At 27.1% G+C, this 17,350-nt stretch overlaps 1 protein-coding gene across 1 annotated transcript in view; it reads left to right on the top strand.

The window, feature by feature from the left end:
- Positions 1 to 9,114: 9,114 nt before the first annotated feature.
- Positions 9,115 to 17,350, top strand: part of LOC135963646 (serine-rich adhesin for platelets-like) — a 77,445-nt gene continuing 69,209 nt past the window's right edge. Inside the window, exon 1 of the mRNA XM_065515582.1 lies at positions 9,115 to 9,289. Coding sequence (XP_065371654.1) covers positions 9,151 to 9,289 — 139 coding nt within the window. The 5' untranslated portion in view covers positions 9,115 to 9,150. The remainder of the gene's footprint in view (positions 9,290 to 17,350) is intronic.

The raw sequence follows: 17,350 nt of genomic DNA, 5'->3' as shown, positions 1-17,350 counted from the left end.
AGTATGCCGATCGACTCTGAATCACTTTCTGAATCGATTTAACGATGTGCGTTCATTCGTCTGTCGGCTGGCTTTCCATGTTAACAGGCCGCAGAATATAGGCCGCAATTTTGAAGTTATTTTTGACCCAAAGACGTAAACAATTGAAAGTCCCCTTACAAATATTCTCAAGAATTAGGTATTCTTATATTTACAAATATGTCCCATATAAAATGAGATAATATTTAAAAATTTTGTGAGCATCGATATTTTTGGGCACTTTAATGAACTTTAAAAATGTCGGTATCCAAATAAAATTCAACACAAATATGTTTTATATAGACAGAAATCGAGGAGGGACTTAATTTCATGAAGATCAGTCTATAATTGTTCATAGCTCCCATATAAGGCCCACTTCAGAAATTCACTTTAAGGACCATAAATTTCTTTAAAATGTTGGTATTTATCCTCATAAAATTCAACAAAAATAAATTTCATATACAGTCGTTTTCCGATTTGACGAACATCGCATTTAGCGAACAGACAATTTTTCATATTGAGTACCTTTCATATGGGCAATACCATCATCATAGTACGTGACATGTTTCTACTCCCTTAGATTGGAATAGATTTGGCAAAAATAAGAGTATCTGAAAAATAATTGGAAAAACGAAATTTCCCCCGCCAAAATCGAAAAGTTTTAATATAAAAAGAAAAATGGTTGACCCGGTCAGAGGTAAATTTGTAATTTCCACATTTTTCATTTACCACCCCATAAAGTATAAATATTCTGGAAATTTATAGATAGCGGAGTAGATACGTATAACCATTTTTTCTACCCCAAATTTTTGTTCACGAATAATTTTTTTTAATAATTTTTTTTTTTTTATTTTATAAAATACATTTTTAATTGATCAATTTAATAAGCATAAATCTCTCATAAAATTCAACTCAAATAAGTTCCGCACAGCATAGATGGGGGTAGTGCACTAATTTTGCAGTTTGCACTAATACTTAGTGGTAGTGCAAAATTAGTGCAATCATTTTGTTCATATTTAGTGCTGAGTTGAAAATTAGCAGCCTCACTAAACATTAGTGATAGTAAGTTAAAAAATTTTGCACTCAAAATTAAATTAGTTGATTTAAAAAAATGCAATCATCAGTTTATTGCAACTTTTTTGTATGCACTAATTTGAGTGCAACTTCAAATTGTGCACTAAATTTTTAAATTCAAAATGGTTTAAGTTTATTCCTGTACACTAATTTAAAACTTAAGACTAATATTTCATTAAAAATAGCAAAAAATATTTAAAATTTGTATTTTTCGACAACAATTTCATGACTACTCATTTTTGAAAATTTAGTGATAGTATGTTTAATGCAGCCTTTTTTTGATTGCAGCTTAAAATTTTGCACTAATTATTTGCACTAATCTTCGTTTAGTGCTAGTTAAGAAATTATCACTATCACTAATTATTTTTAGTGCTAGTTAAGAAATAAGCATTATCACTAAAGCTGATAAAAAATAGTGCAAACTAAATTTTTTGCAATTTTAGTGAGTGATAGTGCAATGCTGATTTCAATCAACATTTAGTGCACAACCCCCAACTATGCCGCACAGAAAGAAATCTCGACGCTTAATTTCCTGACGATCAGTCGGTCCATGATTAGTGGTAGCTTTCATATTAGGCTCACTTTCGAAAATCACTCACGAATAACAAATTATTAACAAATTATTTTGCACATGTAGGATATTATATGGTCGGGCTTGATCGACTTTACTGTCTTACTTGTTCATACATACAAACATTCATTCATTTATTGTTACACGATTTTAATGTTGAGGTAATTTTTTACATGACATTTTTTTGTGTGACGCATGTTGCTGTTGTTTGTTATTGTTTAATGTGTAACGGATTTAGTCATAAATTATTTAAAATTGATTAATAAATTTTGTAGATTGAAATCATAAAACGTGTATAACACGGCACAGTGTGGCGGCTAACAAATATTGTATGATAATCAATTGTAATAAATTGTGTTGAATTTTCTTAATTACTGATGCAATTGAACAGCAATGTATGAGATATGAGAATTATATAGAAAGACTTGAAATTTAAAAAACTCGAAAACTTTAAAGCTTTTAACTTTTATACAATACACTGAGGGAAAAACGACGTTGCAAAATCGACAACGGTTGGTGTCATTTTGACACCATACGGTGTCACTTTTTTCGACACCATACGTTTACAATTTGTAAACAAACGGGTACGTGAGTTGGTTTTTATAAGTGTGTTTTAATTGTAATTACATTAAAAAATTCAAAATATTTTAATAAATAATAAATAGTGAATGGTAATAGTGATGCAAATAAGTGGTTTAAAAACCAAAATATAAAAGAAAATGTAATTGTGTTTGATTGCAAATTTGTGTTGATGCAGATGAAGATCCAGGCAGTGAAGTCAGTGAAGATCCAGGCAGAGAAGACCACCGAATCCAGTGACGACATACAACTCCAAATGGAAACTTATAGTTTTTATATTTATTTTATATTTAAGTATTTATGTATAAGTATTGTATAAAAAAAATTTAAAAAATAAAGAAATTGTTATTTATATTAATTACCAAAAAAATAGAAAGGAAAAATTGTCAGGTGTCAAATCGTACACGAACGGTATCAAGTCGTCAACTTATGGTGTCAAATAGACAACGGTTTGGTGTCAAATCGTACACAAACGGTGACAAATTGTCAACGGTCCGTTTTAAAATCGTACACGAACGTTGTCAAATCGACAACGGATGGTGTCAATTCGGCAACGGAATGGTGTCATTTTTTCGTTGTCAAATTGACACCGTTCGTGTACAATTTGTACACATACGGGGTTGATACACTATTGACACCGAATGGTGTTAAATTGTACACGGATGTGTTCATTTTTTCGCTGGGTGTACCATTGCCCAATTCACAATCGGTGTCGTAGCCTTGTATCTTTGTATGTCGTAATTTTTTATTAATATTTTGAATTTGTTTCAAAAAATTTAGTTTGAAAAATATTTATGACAAAAACCTTACAACGCTACGACACCGATTGTGAGTTGGGCACATATTTCTATTATGTTTGACTTCGTTGTCATTCACATAATGTAGATATCGCAATAATGATTTCGTTAGAGAGGAGAATGCAAGAGAAACCCATAATGAATCTATATATAGTTACTATAGTAACAATGATCCTATGCTAGCAGCGATATAGCCTATGTATTGCTGACGATTAAAGTAAGTTTTCCTAAAATTGTTTGCCTATAAAGCACGGCAATAGCATTTAACTATTACACTTTGTTATTGCGATCTTTTTCTTATACTTTGTTTGTGTTTTAAATGAGTTTCCAAACTTTTACATGGTGGTAATATTTCAAATTTAGTACTTTTACTTAAAAGTTAATGTAAACGTCCTTAAACATAATACATACCTACAAGAACTGCGAGTATGTATAAATACTGCTTTCATAGTTTCCTAAGTAATTATGTTATTTCCTTCCATTATGATTACCAATTAAGTTCTATCATTTGACTTGTATTATTTTCTTTATTTTTTCTTCATTGCTGTTGCTACTTTTCGTTAAGTAAAAAGTTGTTCAGAAACAGTTTTCCTTTTCATTCTATTCTACTCTACTCTACACTTTGCTTTTGCACTTATTCATATTTTATGACACTTGATGGGTTGCTGCAAAAATGATTTTGCTCTTTATACTCCTTGAACAATAAAAAGGTGTTGACTTTGTAAAGGTGTATTAAATTTATTAAAAGGTTTGTTGACCTTATGAAAAGTTTTCTGAGAAGAAAATTTGTTTTATTATTAATTCAGTAACTTTAAATATAAATGGTGAAATTGGTTTTCAGTTTCCCCAGTAACTTAGTATCTAGGTTTCACAATTTAGATGCTCTCTGAGACTGTCAGGAATATTTTCTTATGTCAGGGAATAATTTTAGTAAAATATTTTATTTCACGATAAAATTAATGAAAAGTAATAAAAATTTTAAAAATTATCTCTGTAATGAAAACTTCTCTACACGGGAAATTTTATATATCACTACAAAAAATTTGGAATTCACAGTAATACTTAGCGACATTTTCTTAAGAAAAATTCTACAAAATTTAATCAAATATTTTATTTGGCGATAAAAATTATGAAATTAATTACAAAGCTTTCAATGCAATATAAATATTATAAAATTAATGCAAAATAAAATTTTCCCAACATATGTTTATATTCTTAATTTTAAGTAATTTTACAAATATTAAAAAAAATAATAATTTATATAAAAACTAATGTTAAGAAATAAAAATTTTGAAAATTATACAAAAAATAAAAATTTCCCAACTAGGGAAATTTTCTTAAGTATGAAAAATTTTACATATATTAATACACATTTTAAATTCATATTAAAGGCATAAGAAATCAATCAAAATTTTGAAATTTTGTATGAAAATAAATATTTCCCTACAAGGGAAATTTTATATTTTCTTAATTTTAAGTAATTTTACAAATATTAAAAAAAATAATAATTTACATAAAAACTAATGTTAAGAAATACAAATTTGGAAAATTATACAATAAATAAAAATTTCCCAACTAGGGAAATATTATTTTATTTTAAAAGTACTCAAGTAAAAAGTTAAAAATAAAATTAAAATTAATCTATCCAAATTAGAAAAACAAACATTTTCTCAGAAGGGCATTTTCATATGTAAAGGATATTTTACATGAATTAAAAAAATTTTTGAATTCATTTAAAAACTTTGAAAAGGGACATTTTAGGAAATTGTCTAAAAACTTTTAATTTATCTTAAAAGTATTTAAATTCAATGAAAATTTAAAAATATCTAAAAAAAAATTTCCAAATTAGACGAAAAAATATAAAATTTCTAAGCGAAATTTTCGTAATTGAGGAAAATTTTACATGAATTAATACAAATTTTGAAGGCATATGGCAAAATGTTGAAATTTTGTGAAAAAGTAAATATTTTCCTAATAGGGAAATTTTCTTACATAAGGGATATTTTTCCAAATTTAATAAAATATTTTATTTAACACTTAGGCCTGGTAACTTATCAAAATTTTAAACATGGTTAAGGCATAATCAAAAATGTTGAAATTTTGTGAAAAAATAAATATTTTCCTAATAGGGAAATTGTCTTACATAAGGGATATTTTTCAAAGGAAAATTTCCTCAAGAGAAATCTTACAAAATTTAATTAAAATAAAAATTATTTTAAAAAAATTTAAATATTCCAAACTTGTAGTATATTGTTTGAAATTTGCATTGAAATAAAGTAAAAAATTTGAAAATTGGCTGAAAACAAAAAATTACCAACAAAAATATACAGTTTTTAAATAAGAAATATTTTACTTTGAGACCTGATATTCAATAATCGACTTGTTTAAAAAAGTTATATTCCATTTGTAGCGCTTCTTAAAATTCAACCTCAACATTATTATTATCTGCTACACATTTTTTCTACTTATTTTTTTTAAATCAATTAATAAAGAAATAACTAAGAATTTTCTTTTTAATTCCGCGAAACTTAATGACTTTTTGTAATAAGTTTTCTTTTCTGTACTTGTGTAATCTCTTTTACTCTCACTCACTGTCTCCTCGAGTGTCTTGGTACATTAATAGAATTTGCCAAAGTTTCAATAGGAAAACATAAGCATAATGATGATAAAAAAGAATGGCAACAGAAAAAGAAGTCAACAGTGGGTTGGTCATACGAATGGTTACACTGTAATAAATAAAATCATGCAATTACACCATTTTGAGGGCAATAAAATCGTTAATTATAATGAAAAATTCAATTAGAACATTTCCATTCGCAGCCTCTATTAGATCTAATTTTTATTGTCTCATTAAATAATAGTCCTTAAACTTATAGAAATTTGAAAACAAAATATTTAAAAATTTAAAACTCCAGTAAATGTTTTTTTACTCTACTATTAGTTATTTGCCTAGTTTAGAGCATTTATTATAATAGAACGTTTTAAAGTATATTAAAATAATTTTACGTGCTTTCAGAATTATGATAAGAACATTATTTCTTTTTATAATTTCATTTAAATCTTCAGCCCACTTTTATTTATTTTTCTTTTTATTTCTCCCAATAAAATGTGACGTTTTCAAGGATATGGTGTAGTATAGTAGAATTGAATTTTATTGACTATAAAGACACTGTACTTTACAATCAACATTGTGTAAGTGCATTGAAATTTATACATTTAACCATAAAGTACAACCACACTATTACACTGAAACATCCTTTTTGTTATTGTAGTGTAACACTGGCACTATTTTCCTGTTCTTGCCATCATCACTGCACAATGAGGCAGAGTAAATAAAAATAAGTAAAGACTATTTTTACGTTTCTACAAAACATTCTTTTAAATAAAATTGCCAAATAATATTAAATGTAATCTAATCAATTTAAATCTTAAACAATCTGATCTTTATGGAATTTCAAATTATATAAAAAAAAACTAGAAAAATCCTTTAAAAAAAAGGCTTTTTATAAACGATATTTTTGTGATGAAAGCTTACTTGTGTATTTTTGATAAAAAGAATACTTCAGAGTTTTTATGAAAACAACATTCTTAGTGAAAAGAGCTTTTTATTGTTAGATAAAAACCTTTTTGTAATATGAATTTTTTGGAATAAAAATACTTCTTTTATGAAAAAGGTTTTTCAAACTTATTTATTAAAAATGGGGAGTAGGGAAGTAGTATACTCTGGCAAATCATCATGAATGGGTGGCTATCAATCTGATGGTTGCGGGTTCGATTCCCGCCACAGACTCCAATTCACAACAGACCCTACAGACTACGTTATATGCAGAAAAATACACCAGCAGCTATGGTTTACGCCCTCATCGGACCATATTTCTCCTAAATTGGACGAGCAGCCTCGGTGGTCATTATGAAAAATTTAGGAAAACAAGTTCATTTGAAAAACGAAAGAGTATGTTAGATAAGAACTAAGTTTTTTAGTGAAAACACAGCTTCAAGAATTTTTAATATCTCAGCAATTTCAAAAACGATAGAAAGTACTTCTGATAGATGTCACCAACACACAAGTGCGTAAGTTATATGGAGGCTTTTTGGATATATCCAAAAGGAATTATCTTAAACGTTGAAGATTGTAAAACCATTTTAAGTCATCAAGATTCCATTTGATTTATTCTATTTTCATTTTTTCATCTACTTATGTGAAAGTTTTCGAAATCATTTAATGAATTGTTGTTAAATCAGCTGTTCAACTAAGAAGAGAACTGGGATACTGTAGAGGTAGCTTTAGTAAATCTTAGGAACAGGAAACATATAAATAAATCTCTAAATATAACAAAGCCAACTACTTTTTATATAACTAGTTTATAGTTTATGTCTGAACATTAATGATAATCTTATAATTCTGCTCTTTTCTGCACATTTACCACACCATTGTGCCCAGCAGGCTAAGGAGAAATTAAAATTACAACGATTAATAGGTGGTACAATTATGTTCTGCTCATACTTTTACCCAACACAAACGCAAATACAAATATTTCGGGCCACTCCATGACCCACTAACTAATGTTAATGTGCACGTGAGAGTCTTGGTGTGATGTTTGTTAATTCCTATAAGTAGCAGGAGGTCCTCAGCAGCAGCAACAACAACAATGAGTAACTTCTTTCACTTATATTTCCTCCTCTTCATCATTATCATTTACCACTTTTTCGCACGGGTATAGCAAAAACAAAAAAGAAGCCAGCCACTGGCATGACAGAAGCGATAATAATAAATTCCCGTTACAAACGAGAACAAAGTGTTGACAGGATTATAAGGAAACCACTGTTGGAGTTTAAGAATGTCGAAAGTAGCAAAGACAGCAGGGGGCTAAATGAAACAAAAAAACAAGCGACAAGAAACTAAAAAGTGGCACACAAATATTAGATGTAGTACGAATGAAATAGTATCAATGAATGAAATGAGAATTAGCAGCCTTAAAAGAACTGGTGGCAGCATTTCTGAAATAAGGAAGAATTAACAAAGGAAATGTATTTTGTACAATTCTATAGTTTTATAACAAGGACTTATTTTTGCAAAAAAAAAAAAATAAAAATAATGATAAAAAACGAGGAACAATTAACTTATTAAATGGGATTCCGTCTTATTTTTCTTTTCGTCTTCTTCCATTTTTGTGTGACTTCGACTTCCGTTTTAGCCAGATACAATAGTAGTTGTGTGGTTTAGGCTTAAATTATTTTCAGTTTCCTTTTATTCATGTTGATTTGTGTGTCTTTTCTCTCCTTATTGTAATATTAAAATTAGTGCAATAAATCATAAAGTCGTTTTGTTAATTTGTTTAAAATTATGGTAGAATCTATTTAAAGAAGCACGTAATTTGTAAAATACGTAGTTTTTTAAATGGATTGGAAATATTTGTTGATTAACTCTTTTTAAACTATGTCCCTATAAAACATATTGAATATTACTATTTTTGTAACTGCTTTAAAGTATGCTACTGTTTTGAGTACATGAATTACTTTCAATCAATTTATAGGAACACAAGTTCTTGAAATATTATATAATCCAACAAACTAATAAAGCATTATAATCCTATTACTCCCGATACTATAAAACATTTTTGTATTATTTCTTTTTAAATTATGTTCCTTAAAACAAACTACTATTACTATTTTTGGAACTGCCCTATGCCACATTTTTTAGTATACAATTTGTATTAAATCATTCTACCCTTCCCCTACTAAACACATAATATTTTAATTAAATTGAAATTTCTTATTTTTTTGCAATTGCTCACATTTTGGTTTGACATTTTTCTCTCCAATCATGTAATTAGCTAAATAGATTTGAAATTTATTAAGCATGAAATTTACAACTAAATATTGTTATTGCCGCAGTAAAACTAATTGAAAAAGATGGTAGTAATTTAAAATAAATTTATATATATTTTTTTTCATTTCTAATTCATTTACAACAATGTTTTTACATAACTCTGTGTCTCTTTTTCTTCTATTTTCTTTGCAGTTAAACTTTTACATACAAAAGTGAAAAAAAACTAAAAAAATATTGGAAAAAACTACATTTTAGTCACTTATAATAGCAGACATTTTGAAATGGCGCCAAAACTGACGCCATTTCCGCTGACAACAACAGCAGGAACAAACACAACAACTAGCTGGCATAATTTGAAAATAATTACAACAATAATAATTGGCATTTTATTATTAAAAACTCAACAAATTTTAGCACAAGGTAAGTTTCATCAAAACAAAATATAATAAAAATAATAGCAAATAAACCTTTATAATAAATTTATTGTAACGCACCAAATGCATTGAAATTATTAATTTAATTAAATTAAATTAAAATGCATGTAGTAGTTTGTTTCTGTTTGCTTTTTATTCCATTTAAATTCAATTTATTTTCGATATTATTTAAACTTATCCACAAACAAGAAATGTTTATATTGTTTTGATTTTCACCACAAAAATGAACGCGTATTTTATGGTAAAACCACAAAGCTTCATAAATAACAAACAAATATTATAGATTTTTGTTGAATTAAAAAAAAAAACAAGTAAGAGACCTATATTCAGCTGTGCCGAATCTTATATACCCTTCACCAATTAAAAAATAAAAATTTTAAAGTAATAAATTCAACAAAAATATTAAAAAAAAAATTTGTTTCAAAATTATTTTTTTTAATTTTTAAAATGTTTTTTTTTAATTTTATTTAAAAATGTTTTTTTTAATTTTTAAAAATAAAACTAGTAAGAGTGCTATATTCGGCTGTGCCGATTCTTTGATACCCTTCACCAAATTATACTTCAAAATACAAATTTTAAAAATTTTTAGGTAAACAAAATTTTTATTTTTTTTTCAACAGTTTTTTTTTAATTTTTTGGAAAAAATTTTTTTTTCGAATTGTTATTTTAAATTTAAAAATTTTTTTTTTTTTAAATTTTAAAATAATTTTTTTTTATTTTTGGTGAAAAAAAAAATCGGTTTAAAAAATATTTTTTCCGATTTTGACCCATTGTATGTCCAATTTACTATGGTCTTACATACGTCGTTGCAAAGGTCTTTGAAATATCTATCATTAGTAATTAATAATTAGTAAACTTAGTAATCCAGATATATGTCAAAAATAGGTAAAAAATCGAAGTTATCCGTTTTGTTTTCCTCATATCTCAGCCATTTGTCGACCGATTTTGCTGATTTTAAATAGGAAACTTCTCGAAAGCATGTCTGACAGAATTATTGAAGATTTGGATCCCGGACGGAATGACAAAATTATATTTATGAAGGGTATAATAACTCCGAAAATACTGAGCCGATGAAAACACAACATATAAACGGATTAAAGGCTATGTAAACTTAAATTTTTCTATGTTTATTTTAATAATATCGGATTAACCGTTTTTGAGTTATCATTAATTATGTGGAGAAACTTCTAAAAAATCACAGTTTTACATAAAATTTGTTTTAAAAAAAAACAGTCCATAGAATTTTAAATTTGATGTAATGTGTACTGGAACCACAATACATCAAAATTGTTTTCGATTTTGTTATTTTTGGACTTAAAACTTAACTAAGTTTTAAGTTTCATAACTTTTTTTTTATTTATTGCTTAAGTAACAGAAACAAATTTAATGAAATCGGTCAAGGATTAATGAAATTTGGAAATTTTGCGACCCCACAGCGCCTCTTCCGAAGAGTCTATCGTCAAAACTTAAACTAAAATACTCATTTTCTACACTATAAATGAAAGATTTATGTATTTAAAAAAGATTTTGATTTTGCCCCGCCGCACAGTGGCTCATTATCGTTTTTCATCGGCCAAAACTCTGTAACTTTTGAACCGATAGAGATATTTTATAATTTTTTTTTTATAGATTTTATATATTCTTGATTTTTTCTCCAATTTTAATTTCATCAAAATCGGTTTAGCAGTTGTTGAGAATGCGAATTTTTTTTATTTTTGCATCAACTTTACTTATAAAAAAGTTGTAAGCAGATAACTTATTTTCGTGAATGATTTTCGGAAGAGGGCATTATATGGGAGCTATGACTAATTATGGCCCTATCGCCATGAAATTAGGTCGTGTGATTTCTATATGGATGTTATTTCAGTTGAATTTTGTGTTTATACCAACATTTTTAAGAGATTTGTGCTCGTTAAAGAGATTTTCGGAAGAGGGCCTTATATGGGAGCTATGACTAATCATAGATGGACCGATCACCATGAAATTAGGTCGTGTGATTTATGTCTATCTGAATATTATTTCTGTTGAATTGTATGCTTATACCAACATTTTTAAGAGATTTATGCTCGTTGCTGTGATTTTTGGAATCGGGCCTTATATGGGAGCTATGACTAATTATGGACCGATCATCACAAAATTGGGTGATATTAATTCAGTTTATATAAAACTTATTTGGAGCAAAATTTGTATAGATACATATATAAATTAACCATTTACGACCGATAAAGTATAATTCCGGGAGAACATTTGTATGGGTGCTAGGTGAAATAATGGACCGATTTCAAGCATTTTCAATAGACTTCAGGGCGAAAAAATGTATGTACCAAATTTTATCGCAATATCTTCAAAATTACAACTTGTACATTGCGCCAGTCATATGAACATGTAAAATAAAAATAGGAAAAAAAATTGGGAGTAATTTCATTCAAATGAATAAAGTGTTCAACAAACAGGTCAAAACAACAAGTATATACAGGCTTAAAGAGAACACTTTGGCCTTTCTCCTGCTAGTAAAATTTGTTTAACCCCTTTTGACCCTAAGCACTTTTATTCCACTGAAATTCAAATTTGGCTAAAATATAGTACCTGAGAAAAAAATTAATAACACATCAGGTATAAACGTTACAGTGACAAATCATACCAGTTCTTAAAGACTATTATCCTACCAACATAACAAAAAAATCATCCAATTATCGATAATAGTTTGCGAATACTGATAATTTACTTCTGATCAAATTTACAAAAATCACATTTTTTATAAAATGACATAAAATATTTGACTTTAACAGTATGCCACGCACACAATTGACAATATTTTTATCTAATTTTTTGGCTACCTTAGTTTCAATGTGTTTACTATTGAATGGCATTAAATTTTTTTAATAATTTAGTTGCGCTGCAATTTCATATCATGACAATGCGATTGAATCGTCATAGCAAGGAACAATTATTAATTAACTATTAGAAATACAAAACGGGATTAGATTTTAGAAATACCGGGATTTAGGAATTTTTCGGTACTTCGGGGGTTCTGTTTCGCATCAAAAAATATAAAATTTAAAAAAAAAATCGGATTTTGCCGGTTTTGGAATCATCTCAGATATTTTCCATGAGGATGGAAGTTATTCAATACGTAGTATTGAGTTAAAGATGAACAAAATAATTCTCAGTGCTGAGTTGGGCAGATTAATTATCATCGTTTTAGTAATTTTAGCTCTACCAGAAGATTTTCCTGCCTTTAGACCTCGTTTTCACGGTAAAGAACCCCAATTTTATTAGGGGTGGCACCACATTATTTATAACATTATCACTAATGGATGCATTTGTATCATTTGGGATAAATACATTCTCCAAGTGATTGGCAAACGCTTCGAGTTTTTCTGAACTATTTTTTGTCCATTCTCCGTTCTGAAGGCGATAGGGCATTGCATATTTTACACAGCTTTCACAGACATGTCTAGACATGTCCCTTATATATTACGATCATCATGAGAAAACTAGTATACCTACTAATTTTATTAGTTTAAATACTCGCATTAAAACTGTGTTATTGCACTGACTTTTCACAAAATTTATATTTAAAAAAATTTTGTTGTAATTGCAAAAATATGATATTTTAGTGATTAGTTTTCTATTAATTAAAAAATAGATATTCAATTAAGGTCAGGAAAATTTATTTTCTTCACTAAGTAACGATAAATGTTTGGCACTACATATTTTATAAATTTATTGAGCAAATCAAATATATAAAACATAAAATATGTTGAATAACATGTTTAAAGTGCTGAAATGAAAAAAAAAATAATAAAATGCAGATAATGAAGAGAAACACATATAATGAAACTATTTTTTGTTCAAATATTTCAATAGAATCGTTTAAAGAAAATTGAAAAAATTTGTCTTTTTTTTTGTTCGGAAAAGCGTAAAAGTATGCAATTTGTTGTTTAGATTTAAAAAGTCCCAATATAAACAATAAGAAACTCTGTTCATGGAATATTCTCGAAAAATACTTATAATAGTTTTTTTTTTAAAAAAATTGTTAATATTAAAAATAATATTTCTAACACCACAAATAAATATTTTGGCTTAACAAAAAAAAGTATATAAATTCCTCTAAAATATATGCTTAGATAAATAATATCTATGCTTATGACATTAATTAAAACGTTTTGTCATGATGTTTAAAACAAAGAACGCATAACAAACAACAATTAAATGTTTTAACAAAAACATATCTACCTATATATGTATAAAAAAAAATAATTAAAACAAAATGTATTAAAAAAAATATATATATACAATATAAATACCAACGGTAAAATAAATACATTCCTATAAAAAGAAAAAATATATGTATGTATATGGGGGATTTCATGTCAAGTGAAGCAACTTTTGAAATCGATGGCTTCCGATCGGGATGAATTTGCAACTATTGGATAGTAATTCAGACACAATTTTTCAACAAGATCCGTCAATAACTCTCTGAGTTAGAGGGGATCAACATTTGTCATTTTGGCCAAACTGGTGTTTCTTCTCATCCATTTCACTTAATACCTATTGTCAAAGAATAATAACAAGAAGTGAAACGGTTGTCATAAAAAACCTAACTCTTTGAATGTATTGGTAACATTTTGTTTATATGTATTGGTTTTCAAATCACTTTCACCACCAAATCACTTTCCTCAAACACACAGAGTTGTAAAAAAGAGACCTTAAAAATTATAACAATATTTTATTACAATTAAATTTAAAAATTCAAACAATTCTCAAATTATTTAATTTATATTTGACCTGGAAATATTTTATAAATAGATTTTTTTGCTTATTATTCCAAAATGTCTGCAAAAACTAAATTTATTTGAATTTTTTATTAATTTTTAATACGAAATTTTACAAGTGTGTTTGTTCAGTTTTAATTTCAATCCCCAAAAATTTAAAAAAAAAATATTTTTCGTTTATGCAAAATATGCATGTTTCGATTACTTTAATGGTTTAAATTTGTGTAAAAAAAATAAAAGAATATTATGTGTTTGTGAAAGAGCGTATTAGAATTGCAATTTTATTGCAATTTTCAAGAAAAAGTTTTGAAATTAAATCTCTCTTTGAAGTGTGTTGAATCCATATACAAAAATTGAGAGGCTTCTCTTCTTGTTATTCTTTGCCTATTCTTCTTAGCAAAATGTGTCCCAAATAGTTTAGATAGCTATTTTTTCAATCTTTCAAAATAAAAAATTAAAATTTTTAGTTTTCGAAATCAAAAATTTTTTTCACATTTTTTCAAAATGGGCCCTTTTTTCTCGAAAGAAACCCTAGATATTTTCCTTAAAGACCTATTAGATCGCTTAGTGGGATGCGAGTTGGATATCAAAAAGTATTTTTTTAAACTTTTTTTGCAAAATCAAAAATATTGTTGACTTTTTTTCAAAATGGTCCCTTTTTTTGCTCAAAAGAAAGCTTAGATCTATTCCTTTCAGAACTATTTGGTCGCTTAGTGGGATGCGAGTGGGATATCTATCAAAATAAATATTTTGTAACTCAAGACATACAGTTTTTGACTTTTTTTGCAAAATCGATCTTTTTTCCAAAATGGTACCACTCGCATCCCACTAAGAGAACAAAAATCTCTTAAAGGCCTATTTTGCAAAAAGTCTAAAAAGTTTTTGATTTTGCCAAAAAAAATTAAAAATTGTATATCTAGAGTTACAAAACATTTATTTTGATGTATATTCCACTCGTATCCCACTAAACGACCAAAAACCTTTTAAAGGAATGGACGTAAGCTTTCTTTAGAACAAAAAAAATTTAAAAAAAGGTCCCATTATGAAAAAATTTTAGATTTTGCACTAAGCTTTAATCTGAGCATAAAAAATTACGGGCCCATTTTGTTGACTTTCTTTTAAAAAAGTCAAGCTTAGGACTTTTCTTGAAGACCTTTTTGGTCGCTTGTTGGGATGCGAGTGGGATATGTATCAAAATAAATATTTTGTAAGACATAAAATTTTTGACATTTTTGGCAAAATCTAACTGTTCTGTCAAAATGGGCCCTTTTTTAATTTTTTTTTTTTTGCTCAAAAGAAATGTTTTTTTTTTTTTTTAATTTTTTATTTCGAAAGATTTCAAAAGTTGGTTCATTTGTCATGAAATCCCTCATATATTAAATCATTGTATAAATATTTTTTAACTTTTTTTTAAAAATTTATAGTTTTTGCTTTCAGTTGCACTCTATGAAAAAATGAAATGTTGTTTTTTAGCTATTTCAAAATGCAATCAAATGCATTTTATGAATGCTGATGCCCCCTAAACCTTCAGTACAAATTTACTACTACCACTAGCTAGTACGATATAATAAAAAAATTAAAATGTATATAGTTTTTAGTATTTATGTAGAATGTATAAAATAACAAAAACTGGGGAGAAGAGACAGTATACATTTTTCGATAAAAATATTTGTTCATGCTTTATTTTGAATAATTTTTAAATTCTCGTATATAAAGATAAATGGCGACAAAAAAAGAATGTGATTGAATGTACGTATGTATATATTTATAATAATATGAATTATTTATGGAATTGTATTTAATGAAAACAAAAGAGCATTCGCAACTGGTTCCATATGTAATATTTAAAAATAAGTACTAATCTAAGACACCAATAAGTCTATATATTCAGGATTTTTTTTAATTGTAAAATATATTATTTTCGAAAATAAATTTTAATAAGTTCATACGAATTATGGATTCAAGGAACTTTCACCATATTATAACACTATATATACAACCCCCAAAAAAAATTACAAGGTCAGACCAATAAATCTTGATAGAGGAGACAAAAAAAAAGGTACGTGTATCGGCGTATTGAAAGTTTACATCTGAATTTCATTTGAGGGGAGGTTAAAGTTTCCCAACTCTGCCACATTCTTATGTCGGACCTTGTAATTTTTGGTCGGACCTTGTAATTTTGGAAAAAATTTTAGTTTGTTGTATTATAGTGTAATATAAAACTAGAATTAATTAATTGGAATATTTATTTTATTCAAGAAAAAAAAACAATACATATTTGGAAATAGAAATGAAAAGTATCTTGCAATCTTGTTCATAGGTATTATATTGTAGTTAACCGATTGAGAGTATCTATTTTCATCAACCATAGTTAGCCGATTGAGAGCTTAAGCAATAATTTAGTCTGATTTTCTCCATTCGTTTATAGTCTGAACCGTTTTGTCAAATGGGTATTGGCTCCGCAAAAACTTTGATAGAATTATGTTCACAGAAGAAATACTCGATCATCGATTCTTTAATTTATTAAAGAGTTTTTTCATTCCATTTTAATCATCTTGAAATCCTATTTATTGAAACTATTCGAAAAAAATATCACAAAACAAAAACATATTTTCGTTTAAGGTTATCTCATATTTTGATTTATTTAACCGATTTCGGTTAAACAGCTTGGAGCAATGAAAACTAATCCACATGAAAATCAGAAGGAAAGAAGCAATAATTTCATTTGGTTTTTGTAGAGGACTCTGTAAGGTAGACTTGCTAGACTCTTTTTTCGAAAAACGGTGTCAATCCATTCAACGTTTTCGGATATTATTTTCAGGGATTCAGAAGCACCCTAAAGTCCTTTTCCTTCCCCCACTATTTTTCTAAATGAAATTTTATTTTGAGCTACATTTTCCATTCATTATCATTAAGCTAAAGTCCAACTCCATTAGAGATTAGGACTTTGCGCTGGAATACATATCGCACTCGTTAAACAATACTATATTAACTCAAAATTTTTAAAAATTCAATTTTTGCAAAAAATCAACTAACCACATCAATATCAATCTAATGTAAAAATTTAAACGTATTCCGATTACTCTTTCATATTGAAAACCACATTTGAGACCATTTTCGTGATAATTAGTGACTACCTTGTATCAACAAAAAGGTATTATTTTAAGTTAATACAAAAATTTAAAAAGAAATACATCGTATATTTTCATACAAAAAAGTATTATTTTGAATTGAGCATTTATTCAAGTTAAAAATAATCAAATTGTTTT

Source organism: Calliphora vicina, chromosome 1 (genome assembly GCF_958450345.1).
Source record: "Calliphora vicina chromosome 1, idCalVici1.1, whole genome shotgun sequence".
Taxonomy (NCBI): Eukaryota; Metazoa; Arthropoda; class Insecta; order Diptera; family Calliphoridae; genus Calliphora; species Calliphora vicina.
Note: the sequence above shows the minus strand (reverse complement) of the source record. Positions and strands in the feature narration are given on the sequence as shown.